General features: G+C 37.6%; 2 protein-coding genes across 3 annotated transcripts in view; one reads left to right on the forward strand and one right to left on the reverse strand.

Moving 5' to 3' along the window:
• The window catches only part of sntb1 (syntrophin, basic 1), a 39,828-nt gene extending 22,814 nt beyond the window's left edge, over positions 1-17,014 (forward strand). Inside the window, exons 3-7 of the mRNA XM_067402579.1 lie at positions 287-494; positions 5,535-5,671; positions 7,351-7,547; positions 13,846-14,036; positions 14,531-17,014. Coding sequence (XP_067258680.1) covers positions 287-494; positions 5,535-5,671; positions 7,351-7,547; positions 13,846-14,036; positions 14,531-14,623 — 826 coding nt within the window. The 3' untranslated portion in view covers positions 14,624-17,014. The remainder of the gene's footprint in view (positions 1-286; positions 495-5,534; positions 5,672-7,350; positions 7,548-13,845; positions 14,037-14,530) is intronic.
• Positions 17,015-17,066: 52 nt separating this feature from the next.
• Positions 17,067-22,918, reverse strand: part of mtbp (MDM2 binding protein) — a 29,230-nt gene continuing 23,378 nt past the window's right edge. The window contains exons 19-22 of one of the 2 annotated variants that reach the window (XM_067393347.1): positions 22,180-22,369; positions 20,775-20,888; positions 19,726-19,791; positions 17,067-19,633 (exon numbers count right to left, since the gene is read on the reverse strand). In XM_067393347.1, coding sequence (XP_067249448.1) covers positions 19,598-19,633; positions 19,726-19,791; positions 20,775-20,888; positions 22,180-22,369 — 406 coding nt within the window. In that variant the 3' untranslated portion in view covers positions 17,067-19,597. Of the gene's footprint in view, positions 19,792-20,774; positions 20,889-22,179; positions 22,370-22,918 lie in introns of both variants that reach the window. The other variant, XM_067393346.1, reaches the window with a different exon arrangement.

The raw sequence follows: 22,918 nt of genomic DNA on the forward strand, positions 1-22,918 counted from the left end.
TGTATCTTGAGCTATTAATTTATTCAAAAATACTTTGAAAATGCAATTAATACATACATTGACTTGAATGCACTGTTTCTATAAAATGGCAATATTTTAATAGCAAATTGCTATTAAAATAGCAAATTTTTAAAAGTAGTTTGGCATAATCTTTTTATTTATTTTAGAAAAGATATATTGCAGTTTTTGGTTGAACTATTTCTTTAATAACCCCTTAGCTTGACCAGTAAACTTTGAATAAAACGGAAGCTGAATTGTGTTCCTTTTATTTCTTATTGTGTTTCAGGCAGCTAGAGCTGCACTCATCTGACGCCAAGCACACAATAGTCATGAGACATAAAGACACAGCTTCTGCCCAGACCTGGTTCACTCTCATGCAAACTGCCATCGCAAACCTCACCAGCCAAGTCATCAGCGAACTCAGAGAACACGCAGGCCGCCACGCCATCGCCGGGAGTCGAGAGATCCGATACCTCGGCTGGCTAGCGGAAAAGGTTGGAAACTTTTGTAAATTTGATGAATGCAGTTTAATTGTGATGATCTTAAACAATATAATGAATGTACTTGTGCTATTGACTTTCACAGTGAGGCATTTGAGTTTGCAAAAACCTAAGATCATATATAATTTCTGTCGTGAAACTCTAGATGGCGCAGGCTCAATCTTAATCTGCTTGCAATCAAATCATTAGGGCACAGCGGATTGGTTCCTGCTATATCAGTATCCAATGAGCTTGCTGCTCAACCTTCTAATACTTGGTCAGCATTGCTGTAGCAGTTTCAGTGCTCTTTCAGAAACCCTCCACCTTCCCCAGCTCCACCTGTTCAGATCTGCTATGGGTAATTCATGTATGCTCTGCAGCATTGTAGCAGATCAATTCCGCCAAGACCAAACATGTCAACATTGTCATATCCATTACCATGCCAAACACTCCGAGAGTTGTCATCACAGAAAAACATTTATCAAGATGGTAAAAGAAAATGTTCAATTATTTTTGCATTGAACTTGTGATGTCTCCAGTCCATTCCAACCGTCTAACTGCATATCAATGCACATCAACTCAGCTTCATGATATTCGTACCTATGAAAGAATCTGCGCGAGATTAAAAATGTAACTCTTCTGTGTGTTATTTAACCATATGATATGGAAAATTTACCCAAGTTTAGTCAAAGTAAGCTGTCTAGGCCCATAAGGATATGTTGCATAAAACCCAGCATTAGCTCAAGGTCTTTGGTTTGATGTGTTTCGCTGTGAAAAGTTCCTGTCATGATCATAACTGTGTGAAAAACCTACATTCACTTAAAACTTGGTTATAAAAAAAATAGCACCGCTGACAGAAAACCGTTCGGATGACATTAAAGTGCTTTTACATTTTTTTTAATAATAATTTTGGCATTTGTTTTTTACATTTTAAGAGATACGCCTGGATACATTTGTATCATAGGCGTTCAGCTTATTTAGAGTTGTATAGTTTCCTTTCAAAAACACAAGATTATATATTTTGTCCAGCTGATTACAAACAATATCTCTAATGTTTTCAACTACTTGTAAATCATGAGAAAATTACCATTCTAAACAGTGACACGGGGCAGTGCAGTCACCTGTCAATGACGTCAGTTACCTTTGTTACCACCTTTACTGACGTAGAAACCACATGACAACAGTGCCGTGGACAAATGCGGAAGTAGTGTCTAGCGTCCAGCAAACCACTAGCTTGCTTCAAGCAGTTCCTTATTTACTTCTTGCACGTTTTATGGTGGATTGTGTTACTTATTTATGGAACATAATTACTGTTTACCATCTGCCGCTGGTTCTGTCGACAAGGACAGCTCCCGTAAACTCATGACCGGAAAAGCCGAAGCGGCGCCGGCGGCTGTGTCATAATAAAAGTCCCGCTGCTCGTGAGGCGTGTGTTGATCAATCGCTCCAGCTCCTCGTTCAGCTCCCACAACACTTGGTCCTGCTCTGCTTCATACTACAGTAACGTTAATAATCGCATCCACGGACATGAGTTCTTCCAGACTCCAATCCCTATTCTTTTGCACCGTCCATTGAGATGGAGACCACATGTCCCAAGTTTCCGCTCTAAAACTTGGCGTCATCAAACTACGCCTTTGTTTTGAATAGGCTTCTAGCGACCTCTAGCGGAAAAAAATATCACAAATTGTACCTTTTTAATGACCAAAACAACAAAAATGATCTTTCAGTTTAAGTCCCCATCAAATGCGCAAAATTCGCAATTGATTTAGATTATATATGCATTCGAAATTTACAGTCTCTCTCTCACACAATTACGGAGCAAAATGTTGATGACATCATCCTGCAATTCAGCTTCTCATCAGATTTTCTGTCTAATCAAATGCTCTCTAGAATCTGAAGCATCCCGCCCCTTACATCAGAAAATGATGCTACAGCTGCTATTTTGTAAGTAATGAATAGAACGCAGTGCACTATATAGGGAATTGGGAGCAATTTCAGACACTGTTAACTACGCTTTCCATTGGGACCAATGAAGCCTGGCTTCTTGTCAGTATCACCTCAAACCGCATTCTAAGCAGGCCTGTCACAAGCTGTCAAGTGCAGCTTTGTCAGGTTGTTATGTAAGTGATACACTATTGGTGGTTTTTATATTAAAAAAAAAAAAAAGGGACGATCTCTTCAATATGTCCCTCCCCTACTTGACGTTTAATTAACATATCGAGGAAAACTGCAAAAACTGAGAAAATCGTTTTATTAGAAAAATCGGAATTATATTATTTTCCCCAAAATCATCCAGCTTTTGTCTCTGCCGTGGTAAGGACTGTTCATTGTATAGTTGAAAATGAAGCCGGACTTCATTTGACACAACAGTTCTCTGCCCTCTGCTTCCCTCCCACTGGCCACCTCTTTGATGGGCCTCTTGTACACAAATTTTGATATTTGCCAGTTACTTGTAAAAATGGTATGAACGGGATTTAATACAATCTGTAAAGATCACACGCAAGCATGTTAGCAGGTCCCAGGTTATATCATACACTCTGGTTGAAAACATGGCTAACATTCTTAAAACTGTACAGACAGTTCCTCTGAAGTGTTTTTTTTTTTTTTTTTCCCTAAAAAAATTTCATAGAAATCGTGGTGAGCGGGTACTGGAGCGATTGATGGAGGATGACTCTTCTCAGTGTGACCGCAGGTTTTTCCTCCCTATTAAATCTTCTTTTCATCGGCGTCTCATTAGCTGAGGCCTGGCAGGGCCGGCTAATAGAGAACCGCAGTGATGGCAGGGCTGTGGGCAGCCCCGTCTCAGCCTGCCCTTTAATGAGAGCTCACCCGTTCCGTCTCCTATTACCAACCTGCCGGCCCCTTGATGAATAATTATATGAGAGGAAAAAAGCTCCTGTGTGCTGAATGCCCACAGACAGTGAGCAATTTTTTTGTGTGTGTGTGTGAAGGCCGGAGCTTATAACAAGGGCCTGTTTGTGGTTAAGCATCTGCTTCTGATGCACTCGGTCCCACTGGGGTCTCTTTTTAGCTTTAAGGCAAACTGACCCTCTGAAGAGAAGCCCTGTGATTTGTGAAGATTTGAGTGGCCTGTCAGGCTATCAAAGCCCTGAGGAGACATCTGTCATAGACGGGAGCTTCCGCAGTAAATCACACTCAGGCTTAACTTAAGGTATTATTTGGAAAACTTTTTAAACTATTACTCAGTTGTAGAGCAGGTTTACTTTAGAGATTATTGAAATCAACATGAAATGTCATTCATAACCCATTTTAATTCTGTAGTGTGATGGATTTCAGAGTGAAACAGAATTTTCTTGAGTGGGGCTTGATTTTATTCACCTGGAATTGATTGGATCATGTTAAGTGGGTGTTTCTCAACAGAATGGTGGTTAGAGGGGAGGGGGTGAAAGTAAGAGGGATTTGTGAAGTCATCCGGAAAGGAAAGTCATTTCAGAGGCAAAGAAAGTTAATATATTTTCATTAAAGATGATGAGGACAAATATTTGTTTTTCTGGAATAATGTGCACCGATGAATTGTTCACAGTAAGACAGGGTTGATAAAGTCATATTAACATTATAATATTGCCATTGTTTTCCTCATAATATTGCATTGATACTTCATGTCATATAAAATGTTTTTATTGGCTTGCTTTTTCATTCATATAATTTCTCAAAGTTCAAATAATGAGAAAGCAGCTCATCTAAATAAGCATAAACTCTCAAACTTCTCAATGTGGTCAGAGATGCAGAACTTGAGAAAAGTAATAACAATTGCAAGTTATGTTACACACTTAAAGTAAGTGTTTTTAGAATGCTTCTAATAGCAAACAAAGATGCTTTGCATATGTAAATTTTTTGCTGATGAGTTTATGCATGATGATAAAGCCATTGTGTGCATCGCAGAACCTGATTTCACAAAGTACACCATGTTCCTGAATCAACATCTTTGTTGATCCTGGAACAACATTCAAATCAACCAATCAGATTTGAGGGACAAGTTAACAGTTTATGTCAAGTTTAGGCTTACAACCAGGGTTAGGTGCTTCTATTCATCTATCATTTCCCTCTGATTTTAGGGATCGCTTATGGGTAGGGTTAGGTTTAGTTAGGATTACATTTTCGGACAGGAATGTTGTTCCAAGATCAACAAAATACGTTGACCCAGGAACACATCTAACTCTGCAAAATCAGGACATGCGTAAGCACCATGTATGGCTGTCTCGAGTAGGGGAATGAAGATTGTGCATGTGCCCGAAATCTCCTCTAACTGGGATAAATAAAGTGAACTATGTGTAAGTCTTGCATATCTGAAAGCTTTTGTCTGTGCATATGTTCAGGCAAAGGTTTTTTACGTGAGGAACAGGAACTGGCATTAAGAAAATAAATAGGGTTTATTTTGAATTCATGTTGACTAAGCTGTTGGAGTTGTCTTGATGCTTGAAACGTTGTAACGTGATGAAACATTGTTTCATTGAGGTCATCTGAAAGGTTTACTCAGAGGAAGTGGTCTTAAGAGACACACCCTAAAGATTTATCACTTTAACAAGTCTCTCAGATGAACAACAGACTTAGGGTCATCAGCACAAAAACTACTTTCGGGATTTACTATAGACACGCAATGAAAAATTAGTGCTGGAAAGGCGTGGACACAGTTGTTTTTGCAGCTGACCTTATTGCATATGCATTTGTAGGAGTTTCCCTTTCAGATACAACTTTTACAGGAGAACGGTATTTAAATTAATCATGCCAGGTGATTTACAAAGGTTTGTGCTAGTCAATTTATGGCATTTGCGCCATTATATACTACAAAAAAAAGCATGTCTTGCTCTTGGTAGATTGCATTGCTCATTTCACTCCCATCAGCGCTTTTTTGGAATTGCGCTCTCACACTAATTGCCCTGTTTATTAATTCTGGCCCCAAATGTCTGAACTTGACTTAAAAAACCTGAGTTATCTTATTAATAGATTAGTAAAAAATTAGGACAGAATAGATTATATGGTACCTGAATGGCCATACAAGTTACTCAAGGGTGTGTGTGTGTGTGTGTGTTTCAGACGGAAAGTGAAAGACAGCGATGGAAGCCGGTGCTCGTGATGTTGACGGAGAAAGACCTGCTGCTGTTTGACAGTATGCCACGCATGAGAGAACACTGGCTCAGCCCGACACACACCTACCCTCTGCTCGCCACACGGTACACACTCACACACAGCATTACGGCTGTCTTTTTGCTTGTTCATACAAACACACCTTTGGAAAACCAATCATGGTACACGCACCTGCACACCCTTCTGTTTAACGCATGCCTCTGTACACACACATGCAAACACTCACACTTTTTGCATGCCAGTTGGCAATGCTGATCAAGTGGGAACTGAAATACACAATTGCAGTCTATCTCAGCCAGTTGGAAAGAAACAATACAAAAGCATTACGGCTATTAAAGGCCTGTTGAAGCTGTATGAGGCGGCAGCTATTACTACACGGGATAGAGTTTAAGTCCAAGTTTAACTGGACTGCAGCCCAGCTCTCACTCTAGGGCTGATAGGGCAGTTATCACTGGCTCAGTTGGCATGTGTTAATATTTTGTTGACCCTCAGATTGTCCAAAATGGCAGAAAGTATAGCTGTGTTTTTTCTACAAACTTTTTGAAAACTTATTTTGGCTCGACTTCCTCTGTGAAATCTCAAGCCCCGCCAATGGTGAAAACTCATTGGATCAAATCCCAGGCCGGTATATAAAATGCGACAGTGCCTGTCCACTTTTACAGCGGCCTTGGTTCTGGAAGTGTCTTTCCCATTCATTTTTCCCATAGGGATTTAAAAAAAAAAACTCATCGTTAAGAAATCATAAGCCATGAACCAAACCAACCAGCTACAAGTGGAATCACAACAAAGCAAACTTCGATTGGCCAAAAGGCAAACTGGTACACGACTGTGTACTCAATAGCTTTAATGACTTTCATTTGCAGTACTTCATGAAAGTTGGGCGGGCACTAAAGTGTTCTTTTGGTGCGATTTCCTCATTTCAATTCTCTAAAGGGTGGAGATTTCTTGGATTTCTAAAGGGTGGATTTCTTTACAGAATGTGTTTTTAATCTGGAATTATGCTGTTAAACATGTACATTTTAAAAAAAATATTAAAATAAAAAGTTGATATACTCTAAGGTACTTCCATGATTACCAAAATACCATGGTATACAAAAAATGCATATACCAGTGATTAACAAGCTCAGCTCTCAATAAGTCTTTATTTAAATGTTTATAAGTTATCATTAAAATCACTTTTGCTTTGGAGAAAATGAATGGGATATTTACTTTCGGATCCCGACTGTTGCATTCTATTAAACATCATACCTGAACTAGGAGACACTGATTCCAACCAATGGGTGTTGAGAAACATGAAGTATTAGATGAAAAATCCCTAAAGTCCTTTTGAAATGTACTACCATGTTTGGATATCTAACATAATATTCTTAGAAAATAGTGTGGAAGTACTATAGTACAACAATGGTAATGCTATGGCACTGAAATTTCATGGATTTGAATTTTATGGATTTGAAAATGTACCATAGTAATATATTTTTTTTTGTTGTTGTTGTTTTGACATTTATCATATTACCACAGTATTTTTGAAGTACCTTGGAGTTTCATGAAACCTATTGAAAGAAACTACTGTGATGTTCAGATGGTAATACCGTGGTACTCTAAGGTACTTCCAAGTTGGTTCTTTCTTGTAAGTGATTTCCATGGTAAACTTTAAATGAACATGGAAGGGGGGTGGGGTTTGGGTGCCATTTCTCAGTGATGCTTTTGAGATAATACACTAATAAAAAGGAAAACAAATCTCTTATGTTGAGTTTTTTGATCATAGGCTGGTGCATTCTGGTCCAGATAAGGGTTCACCACAGCCTGGTGGCGAGTTGTCCTTTGCTACACGAACAGGAACCAGATTGGGTATCGAAGCCCACCTCTTCAGAGCAGAGACCTGCAAGGATCTGTCACTCTGGACCAGACACATAGTCACTGGCTGCCACGCATCTGCCGAGATGATCAAAGAAGTCACTACCAGTGAGTATGGATCCTACTTCTTGCTCCTTTCGCAGGTCTTATGACCTATTCACAGCAAGGAATAATTCTCAGCATTGAAAAAAAATGAAACTGCATCTTTTGGACTGGTCTATTGTACCAGGTTTACTTGCCATTTCTTTACTTGGAATATCTGTCGTTTCTTTATTAAGTAAAATAACCTATTTATTTACAAAAGAATTCTTAAAAATTTACATTTTCTTATTTAGATATCAAAACTTGTTTGGATGAATAATTCAAATTTTGCATCAGTGCTAAATATTTTACACATTTGTATAGTTTAGTCACATCAGAATTAGTGTGAACAGGCTTTAATGTCCAAATGTCTGAGGAAATGCTTTGTTTTAACAGTAGTATGTGTATACAGTCTGCTAGCAGTAAGTAGTTTTCGGTTTCAGTTTGCATTAGTCTTTACAGTAAGTGAATGATCTCATTTATTATGTGCCTTTTGTTTCAGCTATAGTTTCTTAAATATTGTACACATACTTGTGTCAAATGTAGATTTGTGGTTATTTGCAAGCTAGCCTCTATGCAAAGATAAATGCTTCTTGGCCGTCTTATGTCATGGTCTGTGGTTCCTACTGTACTCTGAATTCTCAAACGTTCTGTGCTGCACTACAATTATTTCTGACGTTTGGAAGAACGTTATTTATACTGAAGTCATTTTAGTAAAGAGTGTATTTTTAGAATGGAATTCCATGGCAGAGTTCCTGTGTGGTCTCAATGCAGCAGGCGAGGGGCACCGAGCAAAGCATTCTGGGAATTGAAGCTCTCAGGCAGTCCCTTAGGCTGGACTGATAGGAAATGATCTGCCGTTGCTGAACTGCATGCAAGCCCCTAGAGATCACTACGCCTTATTTGGATATCTCGCGGTTTTCCCCTTCTGTCAGATATTTTCACTGTTCTGAGATCAGGCTTTGAGATAATTTCCACTTAACCTACAAAGCTGGAATGGCAAGTAGACAGAGATTAAACTGAGCAATGATTAATGTTGATTTTGTCACGAGTTAAGCATGTTAACATTGGTGTGAGAAGACATACCCTGAAAAATCTAGTGAAAGAAACATAATAAAAATAGACTGACCTTGTTACAACATGCCAGAATCACTAATGAATACATTTGGGAGAACATGATAATTAGTTTGAGTTTGTAGGAAAGAGCAACAGATGCAGATCCTCTCAAAACAAACCAGACCGCTTTTACACTATGGAAAACACGTTAGACTGGATTTGACGTTTTTCTTCCCTGAAAAAGATTCTGTTTGCATCAGAATCTTGGCGCTGCTCCATATTTGGGATTTTATGGGAAAGGGCCGTTTGGCAGCTGATGCTCCATTACCTGTGTTTAGTCTAATCTTGTAATCTGTTCAGATAGTTTCTTTCTCCAAAGATTCATTTTCTTATAGGGTTCTGTAAAAATTCAGTGACGTCATATATTATTTTTGTAGTTGGCCACAAGCTTCAAAATCCTTTTTGCAGTCTGTAATGAGAAAGTCTCAAAAGAAAGACACACACACACCTACCCACACACACACACACACACACACACACACACACACACACACACACACACACACACACACACACACACACACACACACACACACACACACACACACACACACACACACACACACACACACACAAACACACACACACACACACACACACACACACACACACACACACACACACACACACACACACACACACACCCACACACACACACACACACACACACACACACACACACACACACACACACACACACACACACACACACACACACACACACCTACCCACACACACACACACACCTACCCACACACACACACACACACACACACACACACACACACACACACACACACACACACACACACACACACACACACACACACACACACACACACACACACACACACACACACACACACACATAAATATAAAGGCACATGAGAAACACTCAGAATTGCAGACTGACTTACTGAATTAAGGCCCCGATATACTCAACGAAGTAGGGTTGCAAAAGGGTGGAAAATATCCATGGGAACTTTGGAATTTGGGGAATTTTGGAAATATTCCAGTTTGGAAATTTAACAGGAATTTATTGGAAATTTATATAAACAGTATCATATACAAACATAAATATAAAATTTTGTTTGGTCATAGGCAGACATGTTAGTTTTTTTTGTTTTTTTTGCATATTGATATATTTTCCAATTAATTACTTTTAATTTAGTAAATATGTAAAATAAATATATTTTTATAGCAGCAATTGTTATGCATGTGTTATTTAATTCAGTGTCACATGATCCTTCAGAAATCATTCAGTCAGTTATTTTCAATGTTGGAAACAGATGTGCTGCTTAATATTTTTTTGGAACCATTTTTCAGGATTAATTGATGAATAAAAATTAAAAAAAAAAAAAAAAACATTTATTCAGTATAGATTTTTTTTTTTTTTAATCAATTTAACCTGTTAGTGTTCCGCTGTACCGCCTGCAGTTCACATACCTTTTAAAGGAGACCAAAACCAAGCATTTTTGATGAAAACATTCCAGGACGCAGTATGTCCTACGTCTTCCCTATTCTACTTACGGGAAAAAATGGAACTGGCGCTGTGTTCTTTCCTTAAGTAGAATTGGGAAGGCGTAGGACATACAGCGTAAGCTTTTTGAAGAATACGAAAGTGCGGTTTTGGCTAAACCACTTGGAAGTCGATCATTTGTTTATATAAAGCATATACATTTACATTTTTTTCCGAAAATGACTGATCGTTTCGCTTATTCCTCGTCTTGAAGCTGAACTGAAACTGTAATTTTGACCTTCAACAGTGAAGTCTGTTGAAGTCCACTATAAGGAGAATAATCCTGGAATGTTTTCATCAAAAACCTTCATTTCTTTTCAACTGAAGAAAGACAGACATCTTAGATGACATGGGGGTGAGTAAATTATCAGGAAAACTTTATTTGAAAGTGAACTAATCCTTTAAGTAAAGTTTTTTACTTTTTCTTCAAAGAATACTGAAAAGTATCACAAGTTATAAAACATATTAAGCAGCACAACTGTTTCCAACATTGATAATAAATCAGCATATTAGAATAATTTCTGAAGGATCATGTGACACTGAAGACTAGAGTAATGGCTGATGAAAATTCAGCTTTGCATCACAGAAATAAATGTGCCTGTGATTGAGGAATGTACAGGGTAGAAATTCAACTGAAAATGTATTAAATCTGGCTGTTTTAACCACGTTTATGCTGCAAGATTTTTTTCAACTACATTTAAGTTCCCTGTTATAAGCTAACCTGCAATTTCACAAATATATTTCCGTTAATTACCATATATTCTCATTAATTCCCATGGAAAGTTTCCAGCCTTAAATTCCTGGAAATTTGCAACCCTACAGCAAAGTTATTTTTCATTCTTCATATGGGGGTAAAATGAAGTTTGAAATACCTTTGCAGCAGTATACTGTTAGCGAACATCCCAATGCTGCCCACACTTCTGAGAGTGATGTTTAGATCATGGATATTGCTTTCTTCGCAATAACAAAATAAACACACATCAAAAATGACAGCAGTGAGAAAACAGCAGTTAAGAAAGCATCTGATCACAGAGATGAGGATGTTTGTACAAGTGCTGCAATTTGGCACTCCAGTCAAGTAAAGTCCCGTTTATTTATATAGCACTTTATACAACAGCTTTGCAGTATTAAACATGAAAAAACAGTGTCAGTGTTGCTTTTCATTAGAATTACTGTTTGATTTCTACTTTAAAGCAGCTCTCCAGTGTTTGTTTACACTTGCGGATTCTGACCTCGACGGACTCAACAGAGGAAATGGACCAGAGAAGATTTCCATGTCAAAGAGGGCGGAGCCTTAGAGCCACACCTACCAATTATCTAATCACCTTGGACCATTGGTATTACGAAGGAGTTTACCTGGCAAACTGTTCTGAACTCCCGAAACGAGCTCCTAGCGAACATTGTTTTTGGCCTAATTTTGCTTTGAAATAAGTTACACCAGTTCGTATATACCAGTATATCGGGGCCTTTATTGCAAAACTACTGTAGTTAAGAAGCTGAACAATTCCTATGCTAGGCCATTCATGTTGAAAGAGGGGCACTTTGTGACTGTAAAAAGCCCATCTGGTGGGAAAGAGTTCCTCAGTCCTGACGATCAAGCCGTTTGGATGGGGATAAGGTTACAGTATTGTTGAGAGTAACATGGGAACAGTATTCTGAAATCCGCTGTTTTAAGAGCCCCTCACCCAAAGTAAGTAATTAATAGGTGTTTAAGTATTTAATGTCAGTGTAATTCAGATTTAATGGGTGAATTGCAGAAGAAGATGCTTTTTCATTGCCGTGATGATCTAATCAGCTTAATGGACTGGGTTGTAGCCAGAGCCGAGGGGTTTCTCAGAGATACACAATGTGAAAAGAACACACTAGCCTCGCAATTACCCGGTCAAAGAGATATTCAGGAAGCTTTATTGGGGCAAATGGAGGGAACGGTAGAAGTGGATCACTGGCACACTCACAATAGACATGGTAACAGCAGGTTTCCACACATCCTGTGGTGCCTGATGAGCTGTAATTGAGTGTACTGGAGGAGTGATACTAGATACATGGAGTCCTGTGATGTATTTGATGGAACTAGGAAGGTACTGAGCAGAGATTACCGGTGATAAATAATGTACCAATTATCAGGTGAATCAAAGGACATTCATCTCACAGATGGAATCCGCTTCCATTTTATTCATACCTTAATGGAATTTGCTTGGATTGACCAACAGTACAGAAAGGCATCATTAATACTTGATCTCTTATTGTATTTTTTATATTAATATATTTTTAAATATATTTCTAGCAGAAATGTGAAAGCATCTGCATGAATAATTCAGGAAAAATGTTTATTATTTGATCTATAAAGTTGAGATGGGACAAAATTTCATCCACCAAGTAAAGTAGTCGCACCTACTCATATGAACTTCTTATTTCTGCTTTTAACCCTTGGGTATGATAAGTCCAAATAATTTTTATGGTAATCATAGTGTTTACAGCTGTACTGAATTCAGAATATTATTTAAAGGTGCCCTAGATTCAAAAATTGAATTTATCTTGGCATAGTTAAATAACAAAAGTTCAGTACATGGAAATTACATACAGTGAGTCTCAAACTCCATTGTTTCCTCCTTCTTATATAAATCTCAATTGTTTAAACGATATCCGAAGAACAGGCGAATCTCAACATAACACCGACTGTTACGTAACAGTCGGGGTGTACACCCCCAATATTTGCATATGCCAGCCCATGTTCCCAACATTAAAGGCATTAGACAAGCCAGTATTAACGTCTGGAGCTGCACAGGGGAATCAACAGACTAGGTAAGCAAGCAAGAACAACAGCGAAAAATGTCAGATGGAGCGATAATAACTGACATGATTCATGATATCATGATATTTTTAGTGATATTTGTAAATTGTCTTTCTAAATGTTTCGTTAGCATGTTGCTAATGTACTGTTAAATGTGGTTAAAGTTACCATCGTTTCTTACTGTATTCACAGAGACAAGAGCCGTCATTATTTTCATTTTTAAACACTTGCAGTCTGTATAATGCATAAACACAACTTCATTCTTTATAAATCTCTCCAACAGTGTAGCATTAGCCGTTAGCCACGGAGGACAGCCTCATATTCCCTCAGAATAAAACTTTAACATCCAAATAAATACTTTACTCACATAATTCAAAGCATGCATGTAGCATGCATGACGAACATCTTGTAAAGATCCATTTGAGGGTTATATTAGGCGTTTGAACTTTGTAAATGCGCTGTAATATAGTTGATAGCTCATGTGGCAGGCAGCACACGATTTAAGGGGGTGGCGCCGAGTGTAAATCAGTGCATTGTTAATGATGCCCCAAAATAGGCAGTTAAAAAAATTAATTAAAAAAAAATCATCTATGGGGTATTTTGAGCTGAAACTTCACAGACACATTCAGGGGACACCTTAGACTTATATTACATCTTGTGAAAGAATGTTCTTGGGCACCTTTAAATCTTGTCTGCGCCAATAGCCTAGTGGGCAGCGCCGACATATAGCGTTGTTGCGCTTCGGGCGACCCGAGTTCGAGTCCCGGCTTGTGGACCTTTCCCGATCCCGTCGCCTTCTCTCTCTCCCACTTCATTTCCTGTCAACTCACTATCCTATTATAATAAAGGCAAAAAAAAAAAGAATATTCTGTAAATATTCCATGTTTCTGTTCCTTCAGGTTGTATGTATCAGGGTCAGGACTGCCGGTTGGTCATTCACTATGAGCGAGGTTTCTCTGTCATAGCAGATGGAGAGGACAGCTCTCTGGCACAGCCACTTTTCAGCTACCCATTTGAAAAGCTGAAGATGTCTGCTGATGACGGCGTACGGATCCTCTACTTGGATTTCGGTGGGAATGAGGGTGAAATTGTAAGTAAAATCTGAAGTTAATTCAGCAGCAAAAAATTAGTCATCCATGCTGAGAGTGTGGTGTTTTGCTATTAAGTATATAAGTTGCGTCATTAGTAAATGTTCATGGACGTCTTAGTGTGACATTTTTCATGTTTATTAAAAATATATTCAAATAAATATTAATTTTTAGGTTACTGTACAACTTTAGGTAAAAAAAAAAAAAAGAATACTTTTATCCAACAATGACACATTAAATGGAACAAAACTGACTGATTGTTGCTGAGAGCGACAATCATGATCAGGCAGGTCTTCTCAGGTCTTCATATTTTACAGATTTTATAAATAAAATATCACTGATCCATATGAGGAATTCTTCAGAACAAGAACATGTCTGTACTGATAGATGATCCTGAGAAGACCTGGCTGATCAAGAGTGTTGCTCTCAACATTTGTTTGTCACATCAGGAACTTCCCTTCATTGCTTAATATCTTGTTTTTTTTCTCATTCACAGCAACTGGACTTGCACTCCTGTCCCAAGCCTATTGTTTTTATCCTCCACTCCTTCCTTTCAGCCAAGATTGCAAGATTAGGATTGGTAGCCTGAGATTGAACTGTTACAGACTGAAACAGTGACGTGATTATTTCAACACTGAGAAGGGAAATCCAGAAAGAGGCGGAACTCGCAGTGAGAGCGATGTTGCGGAACTGACGCTGTAGCAAACCAGACCTCTGAATGATTTTAATTACATTTCAGTAATGATAAACTATGTATTTTTCAGAGAAATATTAATTATAGTGAAACACAATTTCACATTGATTTTCTAAGAAGAAACTATATAATGAACACTAGCTTGTGATTGGAACTAAAAAATAATACTGGAAGTATTATTATAGAATCCAATACAGCAGAGTATTCAGCACTTACAGTACCATTAACTTCTATATAACAGTAGGGAAGGCAGCCATCTGTATGACAGCTGTCTGAGTAATTGCATCTGTCTGGCAGCTAATGTGGATTAAAGAAAGGCTAGTTTAAACCCTGTTAATGCACATAAAAGTTAAAACATCTCGTTTAGTTTCTGGTACTTTCACTCGGGATATGCACTACACCGATGGTTGAGCAGAATCAACAAGGACATTCTAGAGTGCTGGTCATCAAAGAGGCATGTCAACAAACTGTCTGCTTTCACAAGGCCTTTGTGACAAAAGGGGAAATCGAGACAGGGTCAGCCCTCCCCTTCAGAACTGTATCTGTTTCCACAGACAAATGGAGTTTCGGTGACTTTTACAAATGTTTCACTTCCAAAATTAGAAGTACTGCTTTAAACTTGTGACATGCAAAAGAAATCTGTAGTAACGCTGCCACATTTGTGTAGTTGTTTTTTTAATATTCATCAGAAGAATGTTCTCAATTATTGCGTGATGTGCATGCATGCACACTAGCACAACAACTATTGTGGAGGCTCAGATTTTCTCTCGTTGGCCTGTGGTCATATGCACACACAATGGCCACTGAAGTACTTCAGATGTCAGATTATAAATTAGAGTACTTGAGAGTTTCCAAGTTAACCAGCAATTAGTGTCCATTGTCGGGCACTGAGCATTCCCAGAGCACCGCTCCATTGTAGGGGTTATGGATTTGGGGACAGCAGGGCCCCTGTGGCACAGCCTTTGTGTCATCTGTGAAACCGTCCCTGCCACATTCCAGCACACATGACAGATACAGGAGTCAAAGGCCTGGGAATCTGTTTTCCACAGTAAATAGATAGTTCATTCTAAAATGAAAATTCTGTCATTTACTCGCCCTCAAGTCATTTTAAATTCTTGGAACACAAAAGATGATGAATTTGAAGAATGATTTTGTTCATATTATGAAAGTCAATTCAATATTGAAAGCCCAAGACTTTTATGCTCCAAAAGGACATACAGTCAAATCGATTAATCGTGATTAATCACATCTAATGTAAAAGTTTGTTTATATAATATACATAGTGTGAAGTTATGCTACGCTCATGCCATGCCATAATTACTAGATGGTAAGCTGGAACATCATCAGTAATATTATTAATATTATGCATTTTTTATGGCAACACTAATAAAGGCAAAATGAATTGGAGTATTTTGAGTAAGACAAACCACACTACAAGTAACAGTGGTAACACTTTACAATAAGGTCTTGTTTGTTAACATGAACTAAGAATGAGCAATACATTTGTTACAGTATTTATTCATCTTTGTTAAAGGGTTAGTCCACCCAAAAATGAAAATTCTGTCATTATTTACTCACCCTCATGTCGTTCCACACCTGTAAGACTTTAGTTTATCTTCGGAACACAAATTAAGATATTTTTGATGAATTCAGATGGCTCAGTGAGGCCTCCATTGCCAGCAAGACAATTAACACTTTCAGATGCCCAGAAAGCTATTAAAGACATATTTAAAACAGTTCATGTGACTACAGTGGTTCAACCTTAATGTTATGAAGTGACGAGAATAGTTTTTGTGTGCAAAAACAAAATAATGACTTTATTCAACAGTATCTAGTGATGGGCGATTTCAAAACACTGCTTCATGAAGCTTCGAAGCTTTTGTTTGAATCAGTGGTTCGAAGCTTTATGAAGCAGTGTTTTGAAATCGCCCATCACTAGATACTGTTGAATAAAGTCGTTATTTAGTTTATCGGATTTTATCATTGGATTTGATCAAAAATGGGTCTAAAAAGGTCTTACGGGTTTGAAATGACATGAGGGTGAGTACTTAAAGGGATAGTTCACCCAAAAATGAAAATGTGATGGTGCATCCAAAATGAAGGTGACTTTGTTTCTTCAGTAGAACACAAATAATGATTTTTAACTCCAACCGTTGCCGTCTGTCAGCCATATAATACGTGTCGATGGGAACACAATCTATGAGTCAAAAAAACATGCAGACAAATCCTGCGGCTCGTGATGACACATTGATGTCCTAAGACATGAAACGATCGGTTTGTGCGAGAAACCCAACAGTATTTATATCTTTTTTTACCTCTAAAACACCACTATGTCCAACTGCCCTGCACATCCGGTTGGTGAGGTCAAAAAACACATTCTGATGATGGAAGTGATCTCTCGTGCTTTGCTTCAATGAGTGCAAGACATCACTTCCGTTGTCAGAGCGCGATCAGACCTCACTAACCGGATGTGGAGGGCAGTTGGACATAGTGGTGTTTTAGAGGTAAAAAAGTGATATAAATACTGTTCGGTTTCTCGCACAAACCGATAGTTTCGTGTCTTAGAACATCAATGTGTCGTCACAAGCTGCAGGGTTTAATTTGGATTTGTCTGTGCGTGTTTTTTTTTGTTTTTTTTTACTCTTATAGACGAAGTTCCCATTGACACGCTTTATACGGCTGACAGACCGCAACAGTTGGAGTTAAAAATCATCATTTGTGTTCTACTGAAGAAACAAAGTCACCTACATCTTGGATGCCCTGGGGGTAAGCAGATAAACATCACATTTTCATTTTTGGGTGAACTATCCCTTTAATGTTAGTTAATAAAAATACTGCTGTTCATTGTTAGTTAATGCACTGTGAATTAACAAATGTTTACAAATACAACTTTTAACTAAGATTAATAAATGCTGTAGTAGTATTGTTCATTCTTAGTTCATGTTAACTAAAGTAGTTAACTAATGAAACCTTATTGTAAAGATTTACTGTAACGGTTATGCAAATGCCTTAAACTTATTTAGTGGGATGTAAGATTATTAAACTTTGTGCTAGCGACATTAAACTATATTATGTCATGCTTATTTTCAGATTATTCTTGCATTATTAACATATGAACAGTTATTTATTAATAATACTTAAATATGAAATAACGGTTTTATTGCTGCGGCTTCTGGTATTCTGTGTTCCACATGGTGTTGCAGTTGTCAGGAGGTACAAGTCGGAGCTTTCAAGCTGTAATTACAAGTTCTAGGATGTAAATGCTTTTTACAAGTCATGAATCTTGTAATTACTGTAATTTTGACATGGTGTGAACGCACCTTTAATACATACGACTTGACTGGTATATTTTGGTCTACTGAAGTGACTTAATTACGCTGCATGATTCACTCTTAAATCAAAACACTGGTCAGTGCAAATCCAAATATTGTCACAAATATTTAGAGCCCATTGACTTTAATAATGCAGACAAAAAAATTCAAGAAAAAATACCTTATTTGTATTGAGCAGAACAAAGTCATACAGGTTTGGAACAACAAGAGGGTGAGTAAATGTGTTGAGTTAATCCTTTCACACAAAGAGATTATATATATTTTCAGATTCTACAACAACAGCAGTTTCTACACACCTACTGACAGACTTCCGTATTTTACTTTACTTCTACTCTTTAGGAATAATAACATTATTTACTTCCTCATTTTCAGTTTAAGTTTCAATAAATGGTAACTGGGAGGAAGTTTAGAGTTCTGAAAATTACAGCATGTTTTCATAGTACAATGAACTCCTATGAAAAGATCAAGGAACATTCGATTGCTCATGAAATGAACCCTTTTATATCGACGTCAACACGGAGAACAAAGTGAGATGTTTAAACACTGTAGAAAAGAGCTTCTTTTCTTGTCAGAAAACAAGTCTGGATTTGAATAGTTTACCCACACAGGTCAAAATACTAATTTAAAGCTGGGGAAAATGGAATATCACAATGTATCAAAATAAACAGAAACCCTATTAAAATAATCGTTTTTTTTATTCACTATCATAACATTGAGTTCCACTCTATTAACTAGAGCAGCTCTGTTGATAAGTAGCGAGTGAGTTCAAATTGCATGTTGCCTTCGAGGGCTCTCAGGGCTTCCAATGTAATGCGCAACCCCCTCCCTCCTTTCCCATCACCCCTCTGGGCACCCAGAAGCGAGAACAATGGCCCTGTGTGGGACTGGAATGTGTTTGGCAACTTTGCCAAACGAGACACCTTCAACCTTCTCTGGGCAAGGAGTAACAGGGAGCAGATACTCTTTATGATCTCAGCCCAGTGTGACCTTTTGATCCAAACACAGCAGTAATTTTGGGGCAAACTACTTGAGATGTGTGCAGTGGCGGTTTGTGTGTGATCAACAAAAAACAAAAATACATGGTAATCAGAGGGCATGATGAGGTTTTGAAACTTTCATGCGTTCCTTGTTTCATGCTCGAGTGGTGATTTGAGCGAACTCTGATTACTGAAATGTGATCTGGTCAGAAACGCCCTCCGACTGATTTTCATGATGCAAAACAGCGTTTCTCAGAAAATTTGCAGCCATATTTGGCTGTTGTTTGTCAGAGTGTTTGAGAGTTCATATTTCTTTTCTAGTGAAAACCATATAAAGCCAAATAAAATAACAGTTTTAATACATTAAAATCTATGATTATCACAAATACATAAAAAAACTCCTGTCAGGAACATTTCCTTGATTAATGCTGTGAGAAGTTCTGTTGCATTAGAAGCTCTTTTAAAAAAGCCTTTTCTATTTATTTTGTAGCATCATGTTGTTCTTATCATGACGTCCTACTGCAGGTTTACCTTCAACATTTCAGACTGAAAATGATTGTTCATCTTTTAGATTTCTCCACAACCCAATCAATCACCTGTGGATGAGAACGAGAATATCTTAAATCAAATCACTCAAAATAAAACAACATAGTTGTAAATTGTCATGTTCAAGAACTGTGTGTTTTACTTGTTTGACATTGTTACTGGCTGCTTTCTTCATTTCCTCATGAAGGCCACGTGAGGTTTTCAGATCCTGTTGCAAAACAAACACAGGTTGCTGAGGCGTAACTGTTTAATAAAGAACATTTTGCAAGCTAAGCTATGCTAATGATCTATTACATTTATGCATACTTGCATTCAAATGTTTGGAGTCAGTAAGATTTTTCTAAAAGAAAACAATACTTTCATTCAAGGATGCATTAAACTGATCAAAAGTGACATTAAAGACATTTACATGGTTACAAAAATGTTCTATTTAATATAAATGCTGTTCTTTCTATTCATCGTATAATCCTGAACAAACACGTATCAACCTTTTTTGACATTGATAAGTGTTTTTAATGTCTTTTATTTCCAAATTAGGATATTAGAATGATTTCTGAAGGATCATGCGACACTGAAGACTGGAGTAATAATGCTGAAAATTCAGTTATGCCAACACAGAAATAAATACATTCTAAAATGCATTATATAAATATATATAGGAAACAGGTATTCGCATAAAGCTCTCTCCTCATTCTACTCTGTCCATTTTTTTGATGTCGTTTCAGTAAATGTTATGTTTAAAAACATGAATGCACATAGCCACTCGTGTTTATAAAGTATATCATTTGTCTATTCAGTATCCAACGATTAGACATGTCCTGATTAACAACACTAAGAACTATGCTGGTAAGTAAAGGTTATCCTATCACAAAGGTAATTTTTATTATAAGGTCTTAAAGGTACAGTAGCAAAGCCAGCCTGTATAAATTAATAGATTTTGGTGCACGAAAAAACCTTGAATAACTTCAGGGAGTAATAATAAAGTGCTTTTTTTCCCCCTCACCAATGCTTTAGGAACAAAGCAAATTGAAACAAGTTTCTTGAACTAAGTTTTTGCTCCCCTGTCATGGATAGATGATGTAGATAACATCAATCGGCAGCGTTTACACAGCATATTTTGAGAGCTTCAAAGATGTCCTAAAGGCAGGACAGCAGGGTGCGAGGGGAAGAGGCAGAGCGATTCATACCCACCTTCAGATAAAACTTTGATATGTCAAACAGTCTCTGACTGCAGGCTTCAAAGCACTTGTGCTCGCTGCTGATCCCGTGTTTATTGAGCGTCTTAGCAACCACCTCCCTCAGCATCTGGAGCAGAAACACCGGATGAAAACGATGCACAATAACGTAACTATTGCACTCACAGACCTCACATATAGACCTGACATTTGTTGATGAATGTAGTAGTGAATTCACTGAATAAGAAGATTGAAGGTGTTAAAGAGTTTAGTTCACCCAAAAATTACATCTCATCAATTACTCACCCTCATGTTGTTCCAAACCCGTAAGACCTCAGATCATCTTCGGAACACATATTAAAAGGGATTTTTCATGAAATCCAAGTTTTTTTTTATTTTTTTTTTTATCCCCCATAGAAAGCAACGCAAGTACCACATTCCAGGTCTATAAAAGTGACGAGAATACATTTTGTGCGCAAAAAAATAAATAAATAAATAAATAAAAAAATTTCATCAAAAATATCTTAATTTGTGTTCCAAAGATGAATGAAGGACTTACAGGTGTGGAACGACATGAGGGTGAGTAATAAATTACATTTTTGTCATTTTTGGGTGTATTAAGCCAAAATAGCTCTCAACCCATTTAAAGGGTTATCACATGGTTCTCTGAAATACTTGATTCCAGCATTTAGTGGGCAGATATTTGCTATAACGACTCTTAAACAGCATATTTGACCATTGTCCCTGGCAACCAATTTCCTACATAGCTGTACTATTTTTTATGTTTTACTAGTTTTAAGTTTTATGTTAGCACTTGAATCAATATTTCATGCCCATATATTTGTCAAGTTGTAAAGTTATAAACAGGATAATTTAGGATGATTTCCACTATCAATAAAAGTGAAGCATTCTCAGTTCCATTTAATTTAACATTTAGATATTTTTAAATATTTTCAAGGGATGCTAGCTGATACCAGTAAGCTGATTATTAGTTTATTAGTGTTTTTAAAATATTTAATTTCAATTATTTATTTATTTACTACTATTTTTCCATTCTATTTTGTCTAAAACTAAAACACTAAAATCAATTGTTTTTACATGTTACAATTGAATTTAGGCATCACAACTTTATATTGTACAGTATGAAAAAGTGGATATTCATTTGAAGATTTCTTAAAAATGACATGTAATAGTGTAATTCAATTATCATCCTTTTAAAGATTAATTTTAAGTGAGCATTAGATGACAGCAAAAAGGTAATCCAAATATAAAATAGGGAAAATAAAACTAATGATCTAATCTCACAAGATAAACAAAATGGTACCAATATATAGTGGATCCCTAATGTATTACTAACCCAGATATTTCCCCAAATCTCTGCAGAAAATGTATGAATTCTCTTTGGTCTGGTTAGCACTTACCCTGTTGTGTTTCTGGGAGCGGGACTCGGTCTGGGTCTGGCTGGGTTTTTGACTGGGTGAGGGGTCGGCAACAGAAGCAGAGCGTCTGGCCAGACCTGAGCTGGAGCGGGCCGCCTGCTGCCGTAGAGCCCCCACTGCAGGATGAGTGCCACCTGTGCCCAGAGATTCAGAGCTCTCCGATTTACAGAACCTGAGAGCGGCAGAAAGGGATTTTAATGGGGATGAGGTGGATGGCGTAAGATATTGCTTTTCTGAGATCATCAATCTCTCAATCTCACTTTGTTGTTCACGTCAAAACTCTAATCAAAATGACTTGATGTGATGGTCTACTTAAGCACTGGAGCACACACTTCTACCTCTTTTTCTTCTGGAGATCTCAGCTCTAGCACTCTCATTCTAAAGCCCATTTAATAAGAAACTGCTCAGTTCCAGGAGCATCAGCCTTAAACATAAATTTCCAGGCTCGTGCTTTTAGTTCCTGATGATGTGACACTGCTGTGGTAATTTCAGAGCAGTGAAAAGTCTGAGATGATGATAGGCCTTAAAATTAATGTGGCCCCTGGAGTTCTGCAGTGGGCCAGCTTAAAAAAAAAAGTCAATAACCTCACGTCCTGACAACACATCATCTAATGCACGCTGGGCTTCTGCGGCGACAAAGGCGGCCAAACATTAGACATTTGATCGCTGCCGTATTTGAAACATTTTTATTGAGGGTCTATGTGATTTCAACTAAAAATGC

The sequence above is a fragment of the Chanodichthys erythropterus genome, chromosome 2 (assembly GCF_024489055.1).
Source record: "Chanodichthys erythropterus isolate Z2021 chromosome 2, ASM2448905v1, whole genome shotgun sequence".
Classification (NCBI taxonomy): Eukaryota; Metazoa; Chordata; class Actinopteri; order Cypriniformes; family Xenocyprididae; genus Chanodichthys; species Chanodichthys erythropterus.